General features: G+C 56.9%; 14 protein-coding genes across 14 annotated transcripts; 7 read left to right on the plus strand and 7 right to left on the minus strand.

Annotated features, from left to right (window-relative positions):
- Positions 1 to 43: 43 nt before the first annotated feature.
- On the minus strand, positions 44 to 1222 carry BJX67DRAFT_383463 (ankyrin repeat-containing domain protein; the record flags this gene model as incomplete). Its single annotated transcript, XM_071033466.1, has 1 exon — positions 44 to 1222. One exon carries the CDS (start codon positions 1220 to 1222, stop codon positions 44 to 46), a length of 1179 nt encoding a protein of 392 aa, XP_070883815.1.
- Positions 1223 to 1598: 376 nt separating this feature from the next.
- BJX67DRAFT_383464 (SDR family NAD(P)-dependent oxidoreductase) lies at positions 1599 to 2567 on the minus strand (the record flags this gene model as incomplete). Its single annotated transcript, XM_071033467.1, has 3 exons — positions 1599 to 1876; positions 1935 to 2456; positions 2525 to 2567. 3 exons carry the CDS (start codon positions 2565 to 2567, stop codon positions 1599 to 1601), a joined length of 843 nt encoding a protein of 280 aa, XP_070883816.1.
- Positions 2568 to 2919: 352 nt separating this feature from the next.
- BJX67DRAFT_383465 (uncharacterized protein) lies at positions 2920 to 3459 on the minus strand (the record flags this gene model as incomplete). Its single annotated transcript, XM_071033468.1, has 3 exons — positions 2920 to 3096; positions 3143 to 3231; positions 3285 to 3459. The coding sequence occupies 3 exons, from the start codon at positions 3457 to 3459 to the stop codon at positions 2920 to 2922; spliced, it is 441 nt and encodes a 146-aa protein (XP_070883817.1).
- A 424-nt stretch (positions 3460 to 3883) lies between these two features.
- Positions 3884 to 5468, plus strand: BJX67DRAFT_200241 (putative glycosyl hydrolase). Its single transcript, XM_071025442.1, has one exon. It carries the CDS (start codon positions 4308 to 4310, stop codon positions 5367 to 5369), a length of 1062 nt encoding a protein of 353 aa, XP_070883818.1. The 5' UTR covers positions 3884 to 4307; the 3' UTR covers positions 5370 to 5468.
- A 1542-nt stretch (positions 5469 to 7010) lies between these two features.
- BJX67DRAFT_373645 (inorganic phosphate transporter) lies at positions 7011 to 8894 on the minus strand (the record flags this gene model as incomplete). The annotated part of the gene is made up of 5 exons (XM_071031429.1): positions 7011 to 7193; positions 7244 to 7415; positions 7480 to 8206; positions 8257 to 8775; positions 8822 to 8894. 5 exons carry the CDS (start codon positions 8892 to 8894, stop codon positions 7011 to 7013), a joined length of 1674 nt encoding a protein of 557 aa, XP_070883819.1.
- A 1962-nt stretch (positions 8895 to 10856) lies between these two features.
- Positions 10857 to 12913, plus strand: BJX67DRAFT_383469 (uncharacterized protein; the record flags this gene model as incomplete). Its single annotated transcript, XM_071033469.1, has 7 exons — positions 10857 to 11273; positions 11321 to 11361; positions 11409 to 11538; positions 12108 to 12422; positions 12474 to 12557; positions 12621 to 12647; positions 12701 to 12913. 7 exons carry the CDS (start codon positions 10857 to 10859, stop codon positions 12911 to 12913), a joined length of 1227 nt encoding a protein of 408 aa, XP_070883820.1.
- A 1363-nt stretch (positions 12914 to 14276) lies between these two features.
- On the plus strand, positions 14277 to 14959 carry BJX67DRAFT_360394 (GFA family protein). The gene is made up of 2 exons (XM_071029767.1): positions 14277 to 14394; positions 14451 to 14959. Exons 1-2 carry the CDS (start codon positions 14329 to 14331, stop codon positions 14802 to 14804), a joined length of 420 nt encoding a protein of 139 aa, XP_070883821.1. The 5' UTR covers positions 14277 to 14328; the 3' UTR covers positions 14805 to 14959.
- Positions 14960 to 15072: 113 nt separating this feature from the next.
- Positions 15073 to 16461, plus strand: BJX67DRAFT_383471 (serine hydrolase domain-containing protein; the record flags this gene model as incomplete). Its single annotated transcript, XM_071033470.1, has 5 exons — positions 15073 to 15379; positions 15429 to 15580; positions 15626 to 15706; positions 15759 to 16265; positions 16327 to 16461. The coding sequence occupies 5 exons, from the start codon at positions 15073 to 15075 to the stop codon at positions 16459 to 16461; spliced, it is 1182 nt and encodes a 393-aa protein (XP_070883822.1).
- On the plus strand, positions 16327 to 17169 carry BJX67DRAFT_200364 (GFA family protein). Its single transcript, XM_071025444.1, has one exon. The coding sequence runs from the start codon at positions 16624 to 16626 to the stop codon at positions 17074 to 17076; it is 453 nt and encodes a 150-aa protein (XP_070883823.1). The 5' UTR covers positions 16327 to 16623; the 3' UTR covers positions 17077 to 17169.
- A 766-nt stretch (positions 17170 to 17935) lies between these two features.
- Positions 17936 to 19066, minus strand: BJX67DRAFT_373646 (uncharacterized protein; the record flags this gene model as incomplete). The annotated part of the gene is made up of 1 exon (XM_071031430.1): positions 17936 to 19066. The coding sequence occupies one exon, from the start codon at positions 19064 to 19066 to the stop codon at positions 17936 to 17938; it is 1131 nt and encodes a 376-aa protein (XP_070883824.1).
- A 470-nt stretch (positions 19067 to 19536) lies between these two features.
- Positions 19537 to 21021, minus strand: BJX67DRAFT_200361 (uncharacterized protein). The gene is made up of 2 exons (XM_071025443.1): positions 20695 to 21021; positions 19537 to 20638 (listed from the first exon to the last, which is right to left on the minus strand). Exons 1-2 carry the CDS (start codon positions 20882 to 20884, stop codon positions 19863 to 19865), a joined length of 966 nt encoding a protein of 321 aa, XP_070883825.1. The 5' UTR covers positions 20885 to 21021; the 3' UTR covers positions 19537 to 19862.
- Positions 21022 to 21808: 787 nt separating this feature from the next.
- Positions 21809 to 22300, plus strand: BJX67DRAFT_383475 (uncharacterized protein; the record flags this gene model as incomplete). The annotated part of the gene is made up of 2 exons (XM_071033471.1): positions 21809 to 21902; positions 21948 to 22300. 2 exons carry the CDS (start codon positions 21809 to 21811, stop codon positions 22298 to 22300), a joined length of 447 nt encoding a protein of 148 aa, XP_070883826.1.
- A 191-nt stretch (positions 22301 to 22491) lies between these two features.
- Positions 22492 to 23701, plus strand: BJX67DRAFT_383476 (uncharacterized protein; the record flags this gene model as incomplete). Its single annotated transcript, XM_071033472.1, has 5 exons — positions 22492 to 22638; positions 22683 to 22793; positions 22853 to 23238; positions 23288 to 23352; positions 23400 to 23701. The coding sequence occupies 5 exons, from the start codon at positions 22492 to 22494 to the stop codon at positions 23699 to 23701; spliced, it is 1011 nt and encodes a 336-aa protein (XP_070883827.1).
- A 38-nt stretch (positions 23702 to 23739) lies between these two features.
- Positions 23740 to 24663, minus strand: BJX67DRAFT_383477 (PQ-loop repeat-containing protein; the record flags this gene model as incomplete). Its single annotated transcript, XM_071033473.1, has 4 exons — positions 23740 to 23984; positions 24029 to 24302; positions 24350 to 24571; positions 24619 to 24663. 4 exons carry the CDS (start codon positions 24661 to 24663, stop codon positions 23740 to 23742), a joined length of 786 nt encoding a protein of 261 aa, XP_070883828.1.
- Between the last annotated feature and the right edge of the window lie 30 nt (positions 24664 to 24693).

Genomic DNA, 24693 nt, shown 5'->3' on the forward strand with positions numbered 1-24693 from the left:
ACTTATCAGTCTTCCCGTCGAGGCGTGTCGGCAGGGAAACTCTTTACAAGCTGGAGTCCGCCATATCGCTTTCGCGCTTCCTGATAGCTTCCTCTGTCGCTTTAGCCAGAATATTTATGATCCTCTGGCGCCCCCAACGCCGAGAGATTATGAGCGGCGTATCACCGTGGCTATCAGTGGCCAGCACATCAGCCCCTCGTTCCAAGAGCAGTTGTATTATTTTCTCCCGTTGACGCGCGAATAACTTCCGGGTGTACCACGTGCGAGCGGCGTTGTGCAGGGGACTGTGCCCGTGGCGGTCCTGAATATTGACTTCCGCACCGTATTTCAGAAGCAACTCGACGCTCTTGACGTCGGAGTCCTTCGTAGCGACGTGGAGAGCCGCTTCCCTGCCCTGGAGACTCGCCACGTTGGGATCGGCCCCGCGTTCAAGGAGCAACCTTACCGTGGAGTGAGTACGCAGTTTCTGCGCCCAAACAAGCGCAGGGGCTTCCTCACCTTCGCCCAGATAATACAAAGAGCCGTCGATCTCGGCGCCCTTGTTGAGTAGGAAACGTACGAGGTCCGGATCCCGGCTTTTCACCGCAAACGCTATGAGGTTCCGTGCCTTGATATCTGCACCCCGTGTGACAAGGAATTGAACTGTCTCAGATTTGCCGTTTTGCGCTGCGCTCGCGAGCACTGATACCCCGTGCGCGATGTTGACATCCACGCCGTGGTCGAGCAGAGCCTGGACGGCGTCGACGTGTCCCGCGCCCGCGGCGTCATGCAGCGCGCAACTCTCCAGCAGGGCCCTGCTCTGGTTCTTGGATGGATTTAGATCGTACAGGTCCCCGCCTAGTTCGAGGAGGGAGATCATGGTTGCCGTGTGGCCGAGTTTCGCGGCCTCGAGCATGGCCAAGAAGACAAAGGACGCTTCGAGATGCTCTTTTCGTATCGCCGCGGTTCGGATTTTGTTGATCACGGATACCTGGTCTGTTTTCGCCGCCCAGCAGAGTACCGTCTCGTTCCTGGCGTTGCGCCGGTAGTGTTGCGCGAGTTGGGGGTAGAGGATTGGTTCGAGGAGTTGGGCGAAGCCGCGGCAGGTTTGGATGAGGGTGCTGATGTCTTCGGGTGAGAGGGACCAGGCGATCAAGATGATCAGCTCGTTTGGGAGACGGGATATGGGGCATCGCGCGTCTTTTTTCCGCCTCAACGGTATTCTCCTCCAGAGTCGAGCCATGGTTCGGAGGCTCTGGATGCGGGAGGGAACAGAATCAATGGGGGGATGTCACAGTCGGATCTCGTCAGGGGCAAGGGGCCAGGATACGAACATCCTTGAGAACTTCCGCCGCCTTGGTCCAAGGATTTACAATATGAACGCCCATGCGAGAGAAAGTTGGTAATCGAGAATCGGCGACAAGAGCTGCTCTGATTGAGTCTCACTATCGCGACATTTATACCCCCAGACCCCTAAGTCGCAAAAAGTTATTCAAGATCTGGGCAGCGATAGCTGTGCGTTCTCTATTATCTCTGACGATCCTACATGTTGAATTATGGTTCCATGATCCGCGGATAACCCTAACTCTCGGGCCAATGCTGAAGAGAGCGAAAGTACCTCAAATAGCTACGGCTGCTCTGTTAGCCGTCTGCGTCTGCATTGCGTGGAGCGCCAATCCGCCGTCAACAGTCCAGGTGGCACCGGTTACGTAGCTAGCCCTGGGGCTGCTGAGGAACAGCGCAACATCAGCAATCTCCTCCGGCCTCGCGGTGCGAGACATAGGGACAATGCTCTCCTTCTGTGGATCGATGCTGCCGTTCGAGACTGGATCTGCGTTCTCCACCAAACCTGGGCAGATTGCATTTACGCGAACACCATGTGCCGCGTTCTTCAGTGCTAGACGAGCGTTGTGTACATCAGCTCTGGATTGCCTGCGTGCTTCGGAGTAGCTTACCCGCCTTTCGAGTGAGATCGAGAAGAGGATTCTCCGTCGCACCTTGCGTATGCTCTGTGGTCGTCGGGTTGCGCGATGCCACAGTGATGATTGTGCCCCGACTGCCCTCTCGAATACGTCCGCGCGATTTGTACCTCCCGACAGACTGATTCTTCATCACGCGCGACACCGCCCGTACGCACTGCATCGCCCCGTTCGCCCCCATTTGGGCAGCGCGGTCTGGATTCTCCCGCTCGACTTCTTCCCGACCCCCAACCGAACTATGGTTCAGTGCTGTAGCAATATGCACATAATAATCAACCCGCCCGAAGACCTTCATTACAGCACGGATCATTTCGGCGACGCTGCCCAGGTCTGTCACGTCGACTCGCATCGCAACTGCAGTGAAGGCCGGGTGCGTGGCGAGGGTTTCGGCCTCCTGCGCCGCATCGACAGCGGCGTCATAGTCCGGGTCGGCGAGCACGATGCCTCTCGCACCCTCGGCTGCGTAGCCGAGGGCGCACTCGCGGCCGATGCCACTTCCTGTCTGAATTCAGAACGTGAACGGGGGAGAGAGGGGGGGGGTTCTCTGGGCGTGAATTCGGAGGTACCTGCACCGGTGACGAGAGCCACGCCATTGAGATAGAGCGACATGTCGACAGCCAGGCTTTACATTTGGATGAGAAGGGGATTCGCGCCGGGGGTGCAACGCATGGGAGATGTCGAGTCTTATTGTTGGCGTTGTCGGCGTTAGGGCCGCCGGGCTTAACTCCGGATATCACCGTTGGCTCCTCCCCGAGCCAGCGCCTGGCTGTGCGATACTCTGGTCTTGCAGCAATTCATTATTTGACAAGCTTTGGCCGCCTTGGCTAAGAATAAAATCGATACCACAGTGGGTGGTCAGTCCCTTCGTGGCTCTCGGCATGACAATCTGACCATGGGACTGACATTGGCAGAAGACAAAACTCCGAATTCCGTACTCCGTTCCCGAATCCAGCCATGATGGTTACTCGCGTCTGAACTTCCTCCACGAGTCATCATTATTGCTCTGACTGAATTGTCCCGACGTGATCTCCCGCTGACCGTTCCTCGCAATCGCCTTGTTCCTCGCCAGGCCCTCTTCGTTGCCGAACGTCCTGTCCACCGTTGCGTTAATCTCCCCCCGCAGCCACTCGCCGGCGCCCTGTCACAGTTAGCGCGGTCAGCAATCAGGGTCGGAGAAGACACACGTGGATCCCCGCGAATAGCCCCATCACTGCGCTTCCGAGGGTCCCGCCGGGATTTCTACGCCTGCTTCCAGTCTCGGCGGTGGGAGGTCCTATTTCGTGAGCTGAGACCAGACGGCGGACTTTGATAGACATAGGCGCTTACTGTCACCAAGGGACTGCTGGTGTGCAGGCCTGATGGGCTCATTGTTGCCGTTATATCCCGCCTCAGGAATTTGGTACTTAAATCCGGAGTCGTACGCTCGCTCTCCATCCAGGCCGTCGCTGCCGGGATTGTCGATACGAGCGCCTGCCTTGGAGTCTGTCATCGGCTTCTTCATGGTGTTTAGATTGATTTCGGGTAGAGCAGTGCAGGTTGCGGGTACTTTATCTGGCAGCAGTTCTGGCGTCACCACACGACATCGAGGCAGGACCAGTCCAGGATCCGATGCTGTATTTATCGGAGGCAAAACCAGGGGCAGGAGCAAAAGCAGAAGCAGAAGCAGAAGCTGCAATGGGGGTTGATGACTTGTTTTGTGGGAGCCTAATCGAGGACAGCCAGGATGACGTCACTTCCATAGACCAACGGGGTCCTCAACTGATATCTTGTCACTGAGCACAGCCTGGGAGACGAAGGCCATCGCCGATGGTACGGCGGAATGAAGCCACGAAGTCAATGAGTGGGAGTCGCCGAGTGGGAGGCAGGCTCTCATCCGAGGACTTCGGGACAGCGACAAGCAGTGCCATGGGAAGCCAAGCTTCTGCCTTGCAGAATATGCTTCTCGGCTTACTCTCCGCTCTCTCCCCCGAGTCGGATGCGAACTTTGTCTGGTGGATCGGCTCTGGATGAATGACTAGGTTCTCCAATCGGTCGTCACATTTCCAACACCTGTCATCGCGTGGCTTGGAGAGCAATTCGAAGTAAATCTACTGACAGATACGAGTTTCACCCAATGGTCGTCGGGCATCAAGTCTGAAGGCGCCTTTTCAGGTCGCATTCTGGACCTTTCGAGCAAGCATCGATGTCACCGTCTCTTCAGGGCGTGGAGATCAGTCGGGAAATGGCAAGATCAGCGTGAGCTTCGTATCGCTCGAGCCAGGGTCGTATCGATTGTCGATCACTCTCGAACAAGATAAATGAGCCCGTTCCTCATGTTCTTCTCCCCTGTCCACGCACCGAACCTTCAAGATGAAGCGGACGACATTCTATTTTGCATCGCTCCTTGGCCTTGCGACGGCGCGGTCACCACGCCCGGCGGTCCAGGTCGGGCAACATGTTATCTTCTCGTATCCCGGCGCCACCCCCCCGGAGCACCTGTTCCACCTGATTAGCGAAGGCAAGGTCGGGGGTATCATTTTGTTCGGCGAGAATGTCGACGACAACCTTCCCAACGTCATTGAGCGGTTCCTCACGACATATGAAGAGAGCCCCGCGTACCTGGGGACACCGCTCCTCATCATGACAGACCAGGAGGGAGGCACAGTCCGCCGTCTCCCGGGTGCACCGGAGCAATCGGCGAAGGAAGTCGGTGCGTCGGAAGATCCAGTCGCTCTCGCGGCCGAGACAGGCGAGCAGGCCGCGGCGGAGTTGATCAAGTACAACATGAACACCAACCTGGCACCGGTGCTGGACGTCTACCGCGAGGCAGGCAATTTCATCGACGAGTTTGGCCGCTCATACAGCAACGACTCTGCGGTTGTGGCGGAGCTCTCGTCGCAGTTCATTGCGCATCAAGAGGGCGCCAACGTGCTGGCCACCGCAAAGCATTTCCCTGGCTTGGGGGCCGCGAGCGCCGGCGCGAACACCGACGAGACGCCGGTGACAATCGACCTGCCGCTTGAGGCGATCCGCTCGATTGATGAGCTGCCGTACTACGACGCCATCGCGGCCGACGTCGCCATGATCATGACCTCGTGGGCGATCTACCCGGCGCTCGACGCTGAGCGACCGGCGGGAATGAGCGAAGCCTGGGTCAAGGATGAACTGCGCGGCCGATTGGGGTACAAGGGGGTGATTATTACGGATGCGATCGAGGCGGGATCGCTAAAGGCATTTGGAAACGACGGCGAGCGCGGACTGCTGGCGAAGCAGGCGGGCGTGGACATTCTGCTCGCGTCGGGACGCAATGTGACGCAGGGCGAGGCTGTCGTGGATGCGCTGGTGGCGGCGCTGGCGAGTGGTGGTCTGTCGCAGGAGGAGTTGGATGCGTCGAGCGAGCGGGTGCAGAGGGTGCGGGAGCGGTTGGCCTAGCTGACGAACCAGACTGGAGGAGAGGAGTAGTGACAGTGAAGACGTATGATTCCAGTAGATCGACAAGTGCTGTTCGAGCATGTTCTCATGTTCTGTGACTCACGAGGTGAGCGCAATACGAGCGATCCAGCCTTAAAGCCAGCCACAATCTGCTTCACTTTTCTCCAGAGTATCTCCATGGATTGCCACAACCTTGGAAATGCTGGATACCCTCCCTGTTGAACTCATCTCCCTCATCGCCTCCGCCTGCAGCACCTCCTCGCTCAACGCCCTGTCCCAAGTAAACACGCACCTCCACGCCATCCTCACCCCAGTCCTCTACAAGCGCGACATCGCATCCGCAAAAGCCGCCCTGAAATGGGCCGTCCTCGAGAACTCCCCCGCCACCGTCGGACGATGCCTCGACTTCGGCGCCTCCCTCGATCCAGCCGGATACTCAGAGTCCAATCCATCCCTGCTCTGCTTCGCGACGCAAAACCAGCGCCTCGAAATCGTCGACCTCCTCCTCACCCGCGGCGCAAACCCAGACTGCGGCTACGGTGACCCCGCCTGCCCCTTCGTGCCTATCGTGCTGTCCTGGCACAACGCGCAGATCCAGACTCGCCTCATCCGCGCCGGCGCAAACCTCAACCCGCTCCTGATGGTGTTTCTCGTCATCGGGCGGAAACCCGAGGACGTGCGCGCGCTCATTGCCCGCGGCGCGGATATCCGGCTCCTCGAGGAGAGCAGCGGGATTAGTCCGCTGTTTTTTGCTGCGGAGGATAACCGTCTCGACCTGCTGACGTATCTGCTGGACGAGGTCGGGCTGGACCCCCTGCGGTGCCCGGACGGTAACGGCGGCGTGGTGAGCTTGCTTGCTCACGCGGCGGAGAAGGGGCACGACGGTGTTGTGCGGTTTCTCCTGGGGCGCGGCGTGAGTCCCGACGCGGGCGCGGATGGAACGGATGGGTGGACGGGGTTGCTTTTCGCCGCGGCGAAGGGACATGTGCAGGTTGTGCGGACGCTGCTTGATGCCGGGGCCGACCCGGGGGTGCGCGATGGGATCGGGCGCACGGCGCTGGGATGGGCCGCGTTCAGGGGGCATCTTGCTGTTGTGCAGGCTCTGCTGGCACCTGGCCACGGGGATGTTGACGCCGAGTGCGTCGATAATGGCGGCCACACGCCGCTGATGCTGGCGAGCGCATACGGCCACGCAGCCATCGCAGCGCTGCTCGTGCGCCACGGCGCGTCCGTTGACCGGGTCCACCAAACCGACGGGCGCACGGCGCTCTCGTACGCGGCGCAGGAGGGGTTTCTCGACGTCGTCTGGGTGCTCGTCGACGCCGGGGCGGACGTCAACAGCGTGAATCCGCTCGGGGCCACGCCGCTCGAGTATGCGGCGTACGAGGGGCATCTGGGTGTCGTCAAGCTGCTGCTGCGGTCTGGGGCGGATGCGACGATGCGGGATGTGAATGGGCAGACGGCGTTGAGTTTGGCGCGGTTGGCTGGGCGGGAGCTGGTGGTTGAGGCTCTGGTCGAGTGGGAGATTGCTGGGCTGGAGTAGCTGTACAATATGAAGTGTGGCTGTTGGCAGCCTTGCATACTAGATCTGTACAATAGAAGACTCGTTACTCTACATGGGTTACTTTACTCATATCATCATTACTCTACAGTCCACCTTGGAGCATTAAGTATCAACCCCATCAGCATCCCCGAGATCAGCGCCGTCACCGGCACCGTCAGCACCCAGCCAAAATAGATCCAGCCCACCAGCCGCAGGTTGATGCACCGCCAGTCGCCGTTCGCAAGCCCGACGCCAATCGACGCCCCGGCTATACACTGCGTCTGCGCCGTATTAGTTAGTTGTGCTTCGCAAAGGAACGGGGGGAGGGTACCGTCGAAACCGGCAGTCTCAACCGCGTCGCAAGCAGGATAGTCAGCGCGCTGCTGAGCTCCATGCAGAAGCCGCGCGACGGCGACATCAGCGTCAGCCGGTTGCCGAGATTGCGCATGAGGTGGTACCCGTATGTCATGAGGCCGAGGACGATTGCGCCGCCGCCGAAGCACCTGCGTCAGTCTTGTCAGTATACTACACTATACTATAACATTCCTGGGGATAGCCGGGACGTACAGCACCCAGACCGGAACAGGAACCTCGTCGTCGATGCGCCCGCTCCGCCAGACGAGGTACGTTGTTGCGTACGGCGCAATCGCGTTCGCGACGTCGTTGGCCCCGTGCACGAAGGACGCCGTAGCCGCCGTGAGAACCTGCAGCGACGAGTAGATGTGCTCGGCGCGGTTGTCGAACCGTGCAGCCCGCGCGTGCATGTCCTGGATGTCCCATGTGAGAATGGTCTGGCGCTGCTGCGCTTTTATCACATCCTGCTCGAGGCCGTGATATAGGATGCGTTGCAGGCGCCACCAGAACACCGGCCAGGTGTTCCATGACCCCGGTGGGCGTGGGGGGACGCCTTCAACGAGTGTGGTGGTGGATCCCTCGAGGCGTTCGGGGTCGCTATTGCCGTGTCCGGCCTGGACGGACTGCAGCAGGTGCTCCGACGCACGCAGACACTTGAGTTCCTCCTGCGTCAGGTGGCCGCGGTAGTAGTCCTTGATATTGAGGGAGTTGCGCCCCGGCGGCGGCGGCGAGGGGAGCGGACGCGAGAGGAGGTACGGACCATGCCAGATGTCATGCCACTTTAGCTGCCAGTCTTCGTTCATGATGCGGCGCCAGAGATACGGCAGGAGGAAGACGACTTGGAGGATGGTGAAGCCTGTTGCAGTGGCAATGACTGTGACCGCAACCTGCACGCTGTTGAGCTCGACGTCGAGCTGGATGCCCTTCCACACGACGAGCACTGCGTCGTCAGTACAAGACGGGATCTGAAAAAGCGAAGGGAGGGCTTACTGGTCAGACCGCCTACTGCGACGAAGGAGTAGACAGGGATGGAGAACAGCGCGCGGTGCACGGCATATCTACTGGAGAGGACGACTTGCTTCGTGACGAGGAACATCGCAGCCCCCAGGACGCCCGAGATACCCGGGGCAATCCCCCAGGCCGCGAAGACCTGCGCGACGCCATGCCACCCCCAGCGGATATTCTCGATGCCAACAGACGCGGTGCCAGCCCCGACAAGGCCGCCGATGATCGAGTGCGTCGTGCTCACAGGAAAGCCGAAGCGCGTGGCGAGGGTCAAAAACGTCGACGACCCGATGATGGCGCACATCATGGTCAGCATGAGCACGGGAGGCTCGGAATCATACAGGTGCGGGTCAATGATCTTCTCGCGGACGGTCTCCGCAACGCGCGAGCCCACAGCGACGGAACCGGCGAACTCCATGCAGGCGGCGACCAGCATGGCCTGCTTGAGCGAGAGCGAGCGGGACGAGACGGAGGAGGCGAACGAGTTGGCGACATCGTTGGCTCCTGGTGCTGTTAGTGGGGTGACTGTGAGTACGTAGTGCCTAGATACCTATGTTCCAGGCGTCCAGAAAGGCGAACAGGGTGGTCACGGCAAAGATGTAGTCATACTGGTGGAGGGCCATCGCCTCGAAGTGGATTGTCAGGCATGACGGACGGCCGATGGGATTCAGGGTGGCTCTGGTCGAGTTCAAGTGCATAAATGAGATCTCTCCTGCAGAGCATCTCAGCAGATACTTGAAGGATTATATCGACGCACGTGCGGCATCGAACGGCTGGCAGTGGCTGCTCAGCCTTGGCCGTCTGCCCTCTTCCTGGGCTTATCTTGGCTGCCACACGTGCAGAAACACGGCGAAACTGGAGGTTGAAGAGATGCAAGAATCAAGAGGTCATCTGGTCCCAGAACTTCTCCTGTCACCCCAGATCAGCTGTCTGCAGCCCCAGCAGCTCGTTCTCGACCTTCGTAAACTCCCCCCAAACCCCTCGGCAAAGATCGACCGACAGGAGATCCCCACCAGCGACACGAGATCGACCTTGCCCAGCGCGTCATTCTCCCGCGCCTGCCGCTGTGCTGACCTCGACGGGCTTCCAGACTGGCGGCCTACTCTATGAGCTTGGTTGGTATGGTGGCTGGAGACTTACCCCTGCAAGTGCGACGGTCTCGATTGACGATTGTCTTGGAGTTACCTGGCGATCAATGCTATTGTAGCGGTATTTGATTGCAGTTGAATTGCAGTTGAGTTGGATACTACTGCCCCTTTACGCTGCATCTCTTCCGTATTGTCATCTCGTCATTGCCATCGCCACCGCATCTCCGACCCCATCTCCATCTCCAGGCAGGTGCGGACTCGTGCGGAGGCTAAACTGCAACTGGAATAGCAGGAGGGGCCTGTCCTGGGCCAAATGGACTCGGCGAAGGACAGAAGGGTTCAGATGAGTACATAGACTCCGACGTGAGCCTCCTGACACTGTGCATCCACCTTGTTGGCCTGAGGAATGCCTCAGGCGCAGACCTGCACGTCCTGCTCTCTGGCTATGTTGCGTCCCTCACTGCTGCCGGCATAGACTCACTCGACTTGCTATCGAGCCGGCTGCTCTGTCTCTCTTTGAAGTGGGACACGGAATCTACCCTGCGTACATCTTGATGAGTGCGAATATGCGAGCAGCCCTCAATGGCCCTGCCAAGTCCACGAACGAGCATCGCATCCAGCAGGGCCTGGCAATACTCGAACGGGGTGTCCTATCGTAATATTGTAATACAGAACCTTCTGATAAAAACAGCTACATCGCGCTCGAGAGGGACAAGGCACCTGAACTGCCGAAGAACCTTGAGACGCTCAACCCGCCCGACCCCAGCGCCCTCGGAGACCTTTTCCGCGCGTCAGCCCTGCTCGACCGCGTCCTTGTCCATGTATACACCCCCGGGTTATATGATGTTAAGGATGACGAGGCGGTCCCTTTGTGGTATCAGCCATCTCAACTCATTTGTTCCTCGAGGGAGGGGACCAGAATAAGGAAGAGAGCGTACAAGTAGTTGGAAGGTAAACCTTTTGATAGAGGTTGGCGTTTCCGCGTGGAATACTAGTATTCGTCACTCACCCGAGGCATGCTCCAGCACCTGCCCTGAGGTGACAGCCACGCTTCACCAGGGCAGCGGCACTGGGCTCCAGGTGGTGTGCTTCCCATTTTGGGCAAGCAGCTGGGCGCCTGTGTGCCTACTGGATTAGAGGAGCGACGAGGATCCTTTTTTGCTGTGAAGACAGAAAGAGGATTGGTAAAGATCTCGCTGCCTCCGAAGATACATCGCCGGATTGTCGAGCGGGTTCGACCGATTGAAGTGAGCCAGCTGGCCGTAATCAAATGCAGCGCCCGTGCGAAATAGCTATGCATGCTGATTCGTGGCCCTGAGTATTGCTTTTTTCCCCAGCCACAGTCGAATGTAAAGCAGAGGCAGCGCGCTGGCCACAGCCTTGCGACGGTAGGGTCGCCAGTTGTCTTAATCAATGTCTGCCCGACCAGAGAACATTCGATCATGATTCTTGAAGCCTCTTGACGGAACATTATCGACCGACAGCCACCAGCCGACGATGGCGAACTCGCGGAGGTTTCTATCTTGGGACCCCAAATTCACCAAGCGTAATGCAGAACTGTACAATGCTGAGAATATGAGACTTCATGTCCCACCTGGCATGACGAAGATTGAGGCCTTCCTCTCGCTACGTGTGCATAGATTGATGCCTGAGCAATACAGCTATGCTGCCCTGCGGGAGTTCCTCGAACGCGATCAGCTTGACGTTGGCAGATTGGAGGAAACAGTGCCTATATTAGATGGGTCGCCAGAGGCCGAAAATATCGTAGTGTTTGATGAGCGAAGAGACCCCTCTAGGCTGAATACGTCTTCCTCTCGGTACTGGGCTGAATATGCACAGTATCCGCCTCCGGGAGAGTCCATCTGCCTCAAGGCTCTAAGCACGAAAGGGTTATATGATATTCTCAAGACCGAAGTACGTGCCATCCGAGCTGGTCTCTTTGATAACGCTGACGACTTCAGCGAGCCGGCCTCGGTACAAGTTCACCGGAGCGTCGAAGCATGTAAGCAACCTCCCATGGTTTGCGTCCAGTCGACTAAGGTGCACAAGATATATCAGAGATCTGTCACCCATATGTGCACTTGCTCTCGTCCTCCCTGTCTCCATTCGGTATGCACCTTCTCTTCGGGATTTCCTATCAAAATACATCACAGCCAGAGCTTTCTTCGGAACCTCCATTGTAAGGTCCAGTTGCAATACGAGACAATAACGATGTTCGGGGACTGATCGAGAAGGGAATATCCCATCCGCCCTGCAAGTACCTATACGTTTGAATTCCATATTCCTTACTTCGCTTTGAGGCGATCAACAGCAGGAGTAAGCACCCCCAAGAGTCACACCAATCGGCGGGTAGGGGAATTTCAGGCCAGCTTTAGCCTTTGTTCCGGTGACGAGAGGGAATTTTTCCACGAAGCTCAGGTGTCTGTTCTCTTGGTCGGCATTGACGAATGGGTATGGACTCTATATTGCCTCGTCGAGACACATTTCTCTGAGACAGGCCCGGAAGACGTTGAGCACTATTTTCGACCAGGCGGCGATTGGGACGCTCCCTCGGGAGAAGGCGCAAACTATTCAAGGCCTGTATGGAACCCCCGAGAGTACTTCCTTCTTGTCCTTTCTAGGAGACTGCGCCAAGTTCGGTTCGAATGGGCGAATCTTGTCGAAACACTTGAGTCACGATTTAGGATTCTTGTAGGAGCTGAACCTTTTCTTTCTACGGAGGTGGGAGCTAATCAAGACATAACTCAGGAAGAAGATACCTTCAGTGGGCCTTCAACAGCACGAAAGCCTGCCGATGACAGCGACTTGAAGGTTAGTAACGCTTATACATGGGCAATCCAGGTCCTTCAGCTTTTTAGCAACCAGCTAGTCAAAACGATAGAAGCGTGGAATGAGTTTGCGGACAAGCATCTGCACGTTTTCCACCCTGATGAGACCCCTGCGAATTTTCTGCCGAAGGTCCAAGGCTACCTCGAATCTTTGGACACGGATGTCTCGGAGCTACGATTCATATACAGAACCATCGTTCAACGGATTGGAGCTTTCGAGAGCAGAAGATCTAATGTAAGGCCTTCTGGTCTCGTCAATGGCTAGCCCTGGGTACTGACGGTTGAGATTCTAAACACTTCAGCACTTGTGGAAGCTCGAGCATCAAATACTCAAGCGGATAACATTGGGCTCCTGACGAAAGTTACAGTGGTACGTATACGCTCTGCCGGTTTTCTTACCAAGCCGTCCATATTGTGCTAAGCAAAAATGTAGTTCTACCTTCCCCTTGGCTTGATGACTGTAAGTAGCCTATTGGATGGCATGTTGTATGGACGTATGCTTATGAGTATTAGGCCGTCTTTAGCATGGCGTTCATCCCATCGACCACGGATTGGTGGCTATACCTAGGAGTATTGGCTGCATTCACAATTATAAGTGTCACGGTCTCATTCAATCTTGCATGGTTCCTTCAGCTCCCCGTGTCGTTGTCCGTGCTCCGTTATATACGCACGCTTCCAAAACATCTGACCACTAGGCGCGCCAAAAAAGCATCATCAGTGGTATAGACTTCTTGCATGCCAGCTTTCCAGAGCCATAAGCAAGGAGAATGACCCCTTAGTAATGACGACAATATCCACATTGTGCATGGGCACAGAACGGACAACCTTGATTAATGTCTGGATTTACTGCATAACCGCACTGGCACTGAATTCGGGAGTTAGGATCAGAGATTTATGCAACCAATACTAGAATTCAAATAACTCGGCAATGTACAAAGGCGTGGGCTTACGCAAATCCACCAGCGGTCCGTATTTGGGTGCGGGAATCCGGTGATATTAGGCGGCTGGATATCATAGTAATGACGATCCATCATCTGCGTCCTAGCAATATCCGCGTCATTTGTACACATGTTGCAATTATCATGCGGCTTGGTGCAGTCCTTGCATTTTGACGATGTACCTGGGTTATAACCGTTGCATTGGCACTGTGCGTCAAAGCGTCAGTAGTGTGTTAGCTCTCTTTTCTTCTCTCTACCTGGCACAAGAGGGTAGAGTAGAAGACGCGGGATATGTCATACGCAGGTCCAGCCCCCTTCAGTTTTGGGTACGGAAATTAAAGGGGCTGCCATCGTTGATCGAAAGGGTGTTGCTGAGCCTGAGCGGGGTTGGACTGTCCGAGACTGATGCGCCGCCCATCAACTGAGGTCTCCGAGACAGAAAACACTAAAGTCCGGGTTGGGACTCAAGCTGCTCGAGGGAGGTTCCGCGTTCGCGAGGGAAATGAATGACCAAGTAAATGAGAAGCGAGTCTGAACATTATCGCTGTGCTTGAAGGAAGAGGAGAATCCTGGTCAGCGGTGTTGTGGCTGTGTTGATGCGGCTGTGCGGTGGGATGCAGAAAGACCAGAGAAGATCGCAAGAAACATAACTGATCGAAATGGACAGGGAAAGCGCCCATGGGCTACTGGATGACTGAGCGACGATAGAGCCTGTGAACCTTGCTCCATCAGTGGAGTGTTTGAAGACGGTACTCAATAGAATGAGTGAGCGACGGGGGGTGCTGGTGTTTGTCTTGGAAATATCCCGTGGGAGCTGGATGCATGATAGTGACACGAAACTCTGGACTCCTAATAACTGGGTGCATTGTAGGAGATCGACTGGCCAGCGATCGGCAGGCAAGCGGATAGGTTAATACAGATCCACTCGTGGAAGCTCGTTGTTGGCCTGATCCATGGTTCACACCAGATCCAGCTCGTCTAACGAACCCCGGTCCGGCACGTATTCTGGGGCAGCATATTCTGGCCCTATAGTCTAGGGAGTTGTCTGACCCTCAGCCAGTGGTTCGACTCGATTGAACCACCGTGGCAGCTGATCTACATCTGCCTATTTAGGGCCCTGGAATCCCCGAGTGTATGCCCTGAACATCAGATGTCTGAAATACCATCCACTCGTGTCACAAGTGATAGCAACTGATACCCAAAATGCCCTCCGGATCGTGCCTCTGCCAAGGCGTCAAATACCAGTTCAAAGGCGAGCCTATTTCAAAGGTACCCCCCCTTTCCCCCTTTAAAGGAACTATACGTGAAGTTAACTTATGAGACAGGCCGTCTGCCACTGCCAAAGCTGCCACAAGCTCAGCAGCGGCAGCTCCGTCAACCTGCTCGTCCCCCACGACCACTTCCGCATCACCGCCGGCCGCGACCACATGCGCGAGTGCAACCTCACCCACGAATCGGGCATGCACCTGACCACGCACTTCTGCGCCGACTGCGGGTGCGTGCTGTACAAGACAGCTGATCGGCCGGAGTTTGTCGACGATGTAATCGTCCTCGCGGGGACGCTGGATGATCCGGGTGCGCTGGATGAGGCGGAGCCTGAGGCCGAGTTCTTTGTTGGGGAGAGAGCGAAGTGGTGGCCTGCGCTGAAGGGGGTGAGGCAGTTGGCTGGTTTTACCTGAGCGATGAGAGGATGTATGGTGACGTTGTCAAATTGAAGGCCGTTAAAATGATAATCTCTTTGGCCTCTACTTCAGTGCATTGGCCTGTATATATTGGCACACTCGTATATCTCGCCACGGAGTTCCAATTTAGGAATGCATTGTCGCATCTTGGATTTCAACCTTGCAAGCTCGGATCCCAATCTATCCCAATCCAGTCCCCGATGCTTGGCAAAATCTATAAACTGCGTCGCCAGAGCAGTCTTTCTTTCCTTGAAGACAACCCACAATGGAAAGTATCATCCGGAGCCACTACGAGGAAGAAACCACTCCGCCATTCCACGCCGCCGTCCTGACTGCCTACGATGCGCACGGCAAGCCCATCCATTCCAGCGCGTTTGGCACGCAGACGACAAACTCGTCTGGTCCTGCAGTCACAGAAGACTCGATCTTCTGGGTTGCGTCCATGACAAAGATCGTCACGGCCGTTGCGGTCATGATTGTCGTGGAGAGGGGGTTGATTACGCTGGACGACGACGTTGGACGCGTTGTCCCGGAACTGGCTGACCCGGAGGTGTTAACTGGGTTCGATGACGGTGTGTCCGCATGGAGTCAACTGTTGACTTAACACCGCTAATCGTCTAGGCAAACCTATTCTCCGTCGAGCAGAGAAGAAGATCACGCTGCGCAATCTCCTGACCCATACCAGTGGCTTCACGTTGGGTCTGATGAGCCCTAATCTGCAGGAGTGGGCTGCGTATCATGGGCAGGATATTGACCATACACAAGGGACTTATGTATGTCTCATCGGTATTCGCTTCCGTAGCCTAACAAAAGAGCAGGAGTCAATAACGTATCCACTCGTCTCTGAGCCAGGCGAAGAATGGAGATATGGACCTGGGCCCGACTGGGCTGGTCGAGTAGTACGAGATACCAAATTCAAGACCAGAATCCAAATGCTAACAATAACTGCAGGTCGAAGTCCTCTCAGGCCAGAATCTCGGAGCCTTCGTCCTCGAGAACATCTGCGCGCCGCTGAACCTCACCTCGACGACCTTCCACCCGGAAACACTCCCAGACTTCGAGAAACGACGAGTCCAGATCGCCCTCCGCAACCCCGAGGGCGTCCTCAGTCCATTGAACGAGATATTCCCCCTCCCTGCGCCCGCGGACTTGGGCGGGTGTTCGCTGTATTCCACGCCTCGCGAGTTTACTACCTTCCTCTCCGCCCTTCTGGCGGGGGGGAGGGGGATTATCTCGCCCGAGAGTGTCGACGAGATCTTCAGGCCCCAGATTTCGCACGAGGTACGCGCCCAGCTGAACGCTCAGGTCAATGCGCCCGAAGCGAAGCCGATGAAGTGGATGTTCACGACGGGAGACCTGGTCGACTTCGGGCTGACGGCCGCCATTACGGCGGAGGATGTCCCCGGCGGGAGGGGAGAGGGGACCGTCTCGTGGGGAGGACATACCAACACTCTCTGGGTAAGCTTAAGAGGTGCCAATGTCTTGCAAAAGCCAAAGTTCTGACGGGTCTGACTGACAGTGGATCGATCGCAAGAATGGAGTCTGCGCGACGAGCTTCTTCCACCACCTGCCGCCGTCGGACCCCCCTGTGCTGGCCGTCATGGAGGAATTCGAAGCAGAGCTGTACAAGAAGATCAGACAGTCGTCGAGCTGATTGATAAGCACGCAGATCTTGCGATTACCAAGCACAGCGCTGGGACACGAGCTGCGGGGATGGGTGATGTCACAGTTGTTGAGGTGCTGTATATAAATACCCATCTTGAGACAGCCTCAGAGTACCCCTCAAAAATTATATTCTCTTTTCAACGAATGCCTCATGCCGTCCGGAAATACCGTCGTCGGCGGCTGCTACTGCGGCAAGGTCCGCTACGAAACCACCGGCCCTGTCTACGGCCTCACCCTCTGCTACTGTCGCATGTGCCAGCTCGTCCACGGCGCGCCCTTCGCCACGTACACAAATATCCAGCGCGAGCACCTGAAGTGGATCCGCAGGGACGCTCTTACAGAATTCAGTCTATCGAAATATGCCACCCGCACGGCCTGTCGCGAGTGCCACGCGCCAATCTCGATGACATACCACGTGAAACCGCATGAAGTTGGCCTCTGCGCTGTGACGATTAACGAGAAGGAGTCGGCAATGACCCTGCCAGAGGTGCAGAGGCATATCTTTGTCCAGGAGAAGCCGGCGTGGTATACGATCTCCGATGATGCGCCTCAGGCGATGGGCGTGCCGGAGTCTTCCAAGTCATATATGCCGGAGGAGTTGTAGTCACTGGGCGAGGGAATGAGGATTGTCACGATGCGTTGATAGAAATAGCATTCGAGTATCTAATATACGGATATCCTGCAATCAATTCCTATCCCTCGACAGTGAAGGGCTGATGACATCATACCATCTTCACCTGTCCGGCAATAAAAGAGAGTACCATGCGCCTATGCAAGATATCCAAGAATAATGACAATACAAAAGAAAATGCCTCTTCAAAAAAGCCCCCCTGGGTCTCTGTCTGTGTTTATATCTTCTCCGCGCTGCATGTGCAGCCGAGGCGACAGGGGATGTTGTTTCTATGGCGGCGTTGTCGCTGATATTTCCATGGGCATGCTGTCCTCAACTTCGCGGCAGCGAGGGTATCGGAGTCCCAAGCTGACCTCTGCAGGGTGTGTATACCAACGGAGCGGCGCAACTTGGTGTATTGATGAACTCTCCTGCCTTCGACGTATGGTCGACTGCTCTGCTGCTGATCCTCGTCGCCATGGCCATCGTCGTCAGCGTGTTGGCAGTCAGGGGCGTCGTCGCTGAGGGGGTCTTTGGGCGGGAGCAGGGGGTGGAGGGCAACGAGCGAGCAGACTGTCTGCTGATAACCACTCAACAACGCCTCGCGCAGTTGATTCAGTTTCCTCGCCCCGGTCTGGCGAGATACGTTGTTACCAGGGGCATCCAGAGCGCTGCCAAGAATACCAGTCAAGGAGGGAGAAGGAGGATAATGCAGACGCTGAGGGAACTCAGAATGGCCTCTGGTTGGTATCAATTCTAGAAAATGGCCACCGTCGTGATGATTGGGATGATTACTAGAGATGGAGATTCATTATATACATGGTTTCAGCAGTAGACAGCTACTTAGCTCCAGCTACTCCAGCTCATTCAGTCGCCGACTCTCGCCCACCGGCAGCTCCTCGACCTTCTGGCTCGCACTCAGCTCGTTGAGCCGCCGGCTGTCGCTCAGCTCCGCCATCCCCGAGTCCGCTGGGAGCTCGACGACATACTTCTTCTGGTTCCGTGCGGGGATGGCCTCTGTCTCGGCGGGCAGCTTCTCCATCGACGATTTCTTGGAGTCTTCTTCTGGAGCAGCCGCCACCGCTGCTGCTGCATCAACAGCGCTCTCATCACCGCCGTCACCAGCACCAGCGTCGCCAGCGTCGCCGGCCTCCTGACCCTCCTTAGGCCCAGGAGCAGACCGCCGCTGTATCCGTCGCGCAAGGTAGATTATCGCCCCGATGATTCCCAGTCCGACCACAACGCCCACAACTATCCCGGCAATCGCCCCTCCGCCTAGCGATGACCCCGAAGAATCCGGTTCCGCAGTCGGCGTGCTCGTCGGTGTACTGGTCGGGGTACTCGTGCTCGTTGTCGATGTCGACGTTGTCGTCGTCGTCGTCGTCGTCGAAGAGGAATCCTCGCTGTCCGCCGTAGCAGGCACCTTCAGCTGATCCCAGGTAGTCTTCCCCGGCCACCCGTCTGCATCGTCGCCACTATACCCCAGCTTCTCCTGCCAACACTGATACGACTCGCGATCGACATCCGACCACTGCGGCCCCGGTCCGACACTATACTTCCCACACCCTTCGTCCACAAGCCTCTGTCCCATGGCGGTGATAATGGGACTATCCGGCGAGGACTTGAACCAGTCGGCGCCCGGGAAGGGTTCAAGACCGGTACCTGTGTCGGCGGAATCTGCGCCGGAGAGATCAATGACCGCGAAACCGCGGATCGGGGCGACGGCCTCCTCGGACAGGTAGTGTTCTGCCTTGGCGCGGGGGTCGCTGGTGCAGTTGCTGTCGCTGTACAGGTACAGGCGCACGATGCTGTCCTGGGCGTCGAACTCGAACTTCTTGCCCTCGCCATGCTGGATTTCCGAGCATGATTGGCCGGCGTCGCCTTCTTCGATGTGCGGGGTGTTGTTGGCGCTGCGCCAGATGAAGACCCAGGCGGGGGAGAGGGGGAGGGCGGACAGCCCTGCGAAAAGGGTGGTGAGCCGCATGTTGCTTGGAGAGTCGAAAACTGGGTGAGAGAAGAGGAGGCGAGGAGGCAGGGAGGCGAAGGAGAGATCTTCAATCCCCAGAGCCTCGCTTGACAATGGGCTCGGACGGCTGGGACGGCTGACGCTCCTGGCTCGTGTCTTCATACGCTGCAGAAATCACAACACGAGCCCCAAGAGCGCCGGCGTCTTGGCCTTTCCGTATCGGCCAATCAGATTCCCCCACGGCAGCCTCTCCCACCGCCCTGGACCAGACCGAAAATTGCCCCGTTTCCACGAGATGACGCTCTTGAAAGACGACTGGCTCAACACCGAAGATTCCGCTCCTCCACACGCTGCGCCATTCCAGACCGGGTGCCTGGCATGGAGAGGGGCAACGGGGCGGCGGAGCGAAGCGACTTTCCGAGATGCTCGAGTCTCCAAACAGTGAAGAGACGCGACGTCAAAGAACAATGTGAAGACCTCCACCAAGCCGAAAGCTTGTCCACGACTGAAGAAGGTTCCTTGAGACTCTGAAGAACGCCACCGTGGGAGCCACCGAAGCACTGCGAAGTTCCGAGATCCTCTTCGAGGAATACGAGGCAGCCCAAGTCATGTGCTCATCCATCACGTGCACCCGTCCTCATTTGCTCTCCAGGGCTGTGGATTGGAGAGCTTCACATGACATCTCGCATCTCATTGCAGGAAACGAATTATTGCGAGTGACAGTACGTCCGCCGGTCAAGCCATTAATATCAATTACATCTACATTATATCGGCCTATCATCCATCATGTCATCTCAAGAATCAAACAGTGGAGCTAAAGAGCAGCCATCATGGTAAACGAAAGCCCAGCACCGCCCAGGAAAGCCCACAGGGTGCCTGCCGCGAGAATAGAGCGGCCATTGGCGTCTGAAGAGGCGTCGTCCGTTGGGGAGGCAGGACCGGGAACAGTCGGGCGAGTCTCGGTGGAAGACGTATATTCGTCGTCTGTGGAACCGCCTGGCTCGTCGTCGTAGCTATCATCGTAGTCGAAGTCGTCGTCGTAGTCATCGTCGTCGTCGTAAGACGACGTCGGGGTTGCTCTCGGCGACGAGGTCGTGATGGTCGACGTGGGCAGCTCGTCCAGGTCCGGCGTCGTCGCGGCCGACTCGGACAGGCTGTAGCTGTAGTCTTCAAAGATGGAGCTCGCTTCGGCCGAGTTGCTCGCTGTGACGGTGATGGTGGTCGACTCCGTCGTGAGCGACGAGGTCAGCGAGAGCGTCGTCGTCGTGACCTCGACCGTGATCTCGATGTACACATAGACATACCAGTACACGTAGTAGTACCAGTAGATCACCTGCCAGGCCTCGTAGCACCCGTCCAACGGACAACAGCCGATACTTCCATCGTCGAGGACGATACACGCCTCACCGGAGTCGCAGTAACCGCCGTCCCTGCAGCACGCCGTGCCCCCGGGATTGCAATGCCCTTCGCAGCACTCCGTGTCGAGCGGACAGGTGCCGCCTCCGGAACAGCAAAAGTTCGTCGCCTGTTCGATGCAGGTGCCGTCTTCGCAGCAGGCGTCGGCAGGCTCGTAGCAGCAGCGGCCAGAGTCTGGTCACGACTCGCGTTAGAAGACGAGCAAGCCCGGGGTTGGCATATCCACTTACAGTCGCAGTAACCCGTTCCGCTCGGACAATAGCGCTTCTCCAAATCCCCCCGGATGCCGAGGAGGCTGACGGAGTCAATGGAGCTCGTACTGTTGTCTGCGAATTTCGACGGCGTCAGGAGGCTTCTCCCGTCGGCGTGGACCAGAGGGCTCAGGCAGAGCCCAAGCAGCAGTTGGGGAAGCGATCGCATGCTGTGACTGCGAAAACGACAGAAGGAAAACAAACGCTTTTCTGGCCAGCGCCCTTCTTTAACCGAGCCTCAGAGAGATACCAAGACTTTGCCAAGGGGATGGTCCGTCTCCTCTTCGTATTCTGCCCGACGAATGCACGAGATTGGCCTGAACGAAGCGTGGGGGGCCAACGCCCGTCTGGGAGATCGACGATCCCAATGATGAAAAATCAAAATATCCTGCCTGGTGTTGAGGCTCAATCCTGGTCGCCTGGTGAGGGGACTCATCTGACGAGTCATCGCGCTGCCTGATTGCTTCCTGCGGCTGAAATATCATTCCTTGAATGGAGGAAGATAAGCCTTTCGGGCACCATTGCCAAGGACAAGGCGGAAAGGAGCTGCGTGACGGGCGGCATTCGCAAAGGGAGACTTGATGTGATTCCACCAGGGCAGCTTGATCGAGAAGTTGACGTCTTAACAGCCAGAACAGCCACCACAATGCCCTCCCTCTCTCTCCTCGCCGTCACGGCCGAGGATGCAGTGGGAGGATCAAAGCGCGCAACCGACACATGTGTCTCCAGTCCAGAACTATGGTGGATGCATCTGTGATGTTGGATCAAGTCCGAATGACTGCGTTCACATGAAACTCAGCTTGAGAATGGACAAGGAGAGATAGCCCGAGCTCGACTGTCAAGCATGACGAACCCCGCAAAAACTGCAGTTTGCGAGCCGAGGAGCTGAAGTCGTGTGATGGACCTGGAGACAGACATTTATTGCACTCTCTTCCTCCGGTATCATCTGGTGGAGGAGACAGCTTCCATCCGAAGACGGGATGGAGATCTGTTCGAGAATGCCAATTGAATTATTAAGCTTCTCAGATAACAACAGAGCCGAGCTTTAAAAAGCCCAGCCCAGCTGCTCGAGTCAGCAGTGTTTCTCGACACCATGGCCCTCCGCATTCCCATCCCCGCCGTGCTCTGTGGCCGCCTGACGACCGTCGGAAAGGCCGTCTCGCAGTCTCTGCGGCCGGAATTCGAAGGTACAACAACTCTTCACCAGCACGGCTCGAATACTAACTCAGCAGTCATCCATTTCATCAACTCCCCCGCGGCAGCGCACGCCGAGCTCCCGCGTCTCTTCGCGGGTCAGCACCCCCAGCCTGCCGCACCGAACGATATAGGCACGGCGAACTTCGCGCAGCCGCCGCGCGTGGTCATCTTCGGCCGTGGGTATAGCCCGGAGTTTGCACGGGAGCTCAAGAGCGCGACCGCGGACAGCGTCCAGATGCCCGTTGCTTGGGTCGCGGGCGAACCGTCCAAGGCACCCAGTGCGCCGCCAGCGCCGGGATATACTGAGAAGCTGGCGGGCGAAGTGAAGGGGGTGCTTGCGACGTGGATGGAGGAGGGGGGATTGCAGGATGCATTTATTCTCTACTAGTCTGCCTCTATTTTGTCTGTCGTAGTCTTCTCTATATTTCTTTTTTGCCTCTTTTAGTCTCTATATCAGCCTCCGCCTCCAGTCGCAACCATGGATCGACCGGGCGCACACCACCTTACGTCAACGACCACGACTCCATTTGCCATTCTCCTATCCACCCAGCGTAGGCGACTCTCGAGAGACAGCCGACGATGCTCGAAGGGCGAAGCAAGGCGATTATAATTGTAATCGCGGTCACGTTCGCATTGTCCCTGGCGACGGTGTCTCTGCGGTGTTGGGTGCGGTTGCGCCTCGTCAGGAGCTTTGGATGGGACGATGGCTTCATGGTGCTCGCGATGGTATGTCCCAAAGTGTAAGTGCAAAGGCTTGGGCTGACAGCCAGGCCTTCAACGTGTCTTTTGCCATCTGCGGCCTCGTGGGAGCCTCCTTTAGCATCGGCAGGAGGTTGATGGACCTCGACAACCCGATTCATGACGCTCAGATGGGGCTCTTGGTGAGTGATACTTGTCTCCTGCTATCCTTTGTCCCCTCCGACGCTGACATTCGAGATAGTGCTGGTATCTCGGACAGATCTCCTACATCCTCACGACGACGGCCATGCGCCAGTCCATCGTCTTCCTCCTCTTCCGCTTCACGTTCGAGCGAGCGCACAGGATCGCCCTCTACCTGGTCTCCTTCTTCTCCTTCGCCGTTGGCATGATCTTCCTGTTCTTCACAATCTTCCAGTGCCGCCCCGTGCAGTTCTACTGGCACCGCCTGACCATGGAGGGCCGCTGTCTGGACATCAACATGCTGATCAACATCGTCTACTTCTACAGCTCCGTCGCCGCAGCGTGCGACCTGACCATCGGTGTCTTGCCCGCCCTTTTGATCCGCCATCTGAGGGTGAGTCGCAGGACGAAGATCGGCGTGGCTATAATCCTGGGGATTGGATGCGTGTGCGTTTGCCATCTGGATTGCAAGGCGGAGATAAATAACATTTTCCAGTTCAAGCGCTGCCGTGCTCGTGCGGATCCCATTTTTGACGTCCCTCAAGAGTGTGGAGTTCTTATGTATGTCGCGCTCTTGGACGATTCCGAAACGATCTCTAACCGTACAGATGCAACGTACCATGTCTCAATATGGTCGAACCTCGAAGCGAGTCTCGGAATCATCGCCGGGAGTCTGGCGCCGCTACGCCCGCTTGCGCGCATCATCCACGATGCGTTCATGTCGTTGAAGTCCCGACTTCACATGGTGAAAATCAACGGTATCCCAGTTGTATCCAGACAGGGCCAGAAAATCCAGCTGCGGTCCTATCCCGCGACCGATGAGGGGACTTCCCGGGGCTCAGAAAACAGGAGTGGGGTGGCACAGGGGATACCGTCCCTTCCAGACCCGCAGACTTTTGTCGTTCCTTGACGGTCCACGCGACACATGACAATGACAAGGATGAAGTTCTACAACTGCTGTTGCGGTCGCCTCATCACAACATCCGACCCGGACGCGGTCCGGAAGACAGAAGTCGAGGAGGGCATCTCGTGAAGAGCCACCTCTCTCTCCCCGGCTTCGGGCTCCTTCCTCGCGCGCTCCGTGATCCACGGGAGAAAGTTGAACACCAGGCCACAGATGAAGACCCCGATCCAGAGGGCCAGCTCGGTGCCGTATATCACCATGCCCAGGACATCTATCCGAGACTCGAACACTGCACCCATCAGTGACGGTCGGCGAAAGACGGCAGGAACATACCGACGGAGACGAGGGAGAATAAATCTCCGGCCGCGTCGATCGCGACGAATATGAAACTGATTCCGCGCACGGTGCGGTGGGTGTATATATCCCAGTAGTGTCGAAGGACGCCTGCTGCTAGGAACGAGGCGCTCAAGACCGCCATGAGAATCATCGGCCACTGCAGATCGCGTTGCTTTGCGACCCGCAGGGCGAAAATCAGCGCGGTTTCGATGCCTCCTAGGAGCAGGAGCAACGAGATAACAGCGGTAATGCATTTGTTGACGGAGTATTTCTAGCGATATAAGCGAAAGAATGCCAATGCTTCTCCAGCCCACAAACCTTCCCATAGTACAGACACTGCGCCCACGTAACGAGGCTCAGGAACGTAAGGATCTGCGCCTGGACTCGTAAGGCGACGTTCAGCTCCTCGACGATGTTGTAAACGCCGAGCGGGACTCCAGCGACGGCCCAGAGGAGCATCATCGACGCCTGGAGGCCCTCGGTGTTGTGTCGGCGGTAGTTGATGAAGATTTGCGGCAGAAGCTGGACGGACCAGCAGACCTGAGGCAGTCAGAAAGTAGAATCAGCATTTCAGGCAGGTAACTTACTGCTCCGGTGGTTCCGAGGATGTTTGCTGCGACTGGGATATCCATCTCCTGCTGCTGAGTCTCGAATTTCGACTG

This window comes from Aspergillus lucknowensis (assembly GCF_044049455.1).
Source record: "Aspergillus lucknowensis strain CBS 449.75 chromosome Unknown BJX67scaffold_37, whole genome shotgun sequence".
NCBI classification, from domain to species: domain Eukaryota; kingdom Fungi; phylum Ascomycota; class Eurotiomycetes; order Eurotiales; family Aspergillaceae; genus Aspergillus; species Aspergillus lucknowensis.

Coding starts and splice junctions, on each gene's coding strand:
- BJX67DRAFT_200241 (XM_071025442.1), top strand. CDS start 4,308: ATGAAGCGGACGACATTCTATTTTGCATCGCTCCTTGGCCTTGCGACG.
- BJX67DRAFT_360394 (XM_071029767.1), top strand. CDS start 14,329: ATGCCCTCCGGATCGTGCCTCTGCCAAGGCGTCAAATACCAGTTCAAA. Junction 14,395..14,450: donor AAGGCGAGCCTATTTCAAAG/GTACCCCCCCTT, acceptor CTTATGAGACAG/GCCGTCTGCCACTGCCAAAG.
- BJX67DRAFT_200364 (XM_071025444.1), top strand. CDS start 16,624: ATGCCGTCCGGAAATACCGTCGTCGGCGGCTGCTACTGCGGCAAGGTC.
- BJX67DRAFT_200361 (XM_071025443.1), bottom strand. CDS start 20,884: ATGCGATCGCTTCCCCAACTGCTGCTTGGGCTCTGCCTGAGCCCTCTG. Junction 20,639..20,694: donor CGGAACGGGTTACTGCGACT/GTAAGTGGATAT, acceptor AGTCGTGACCAG/ACTCTGGCCGCTGCTGCTAC.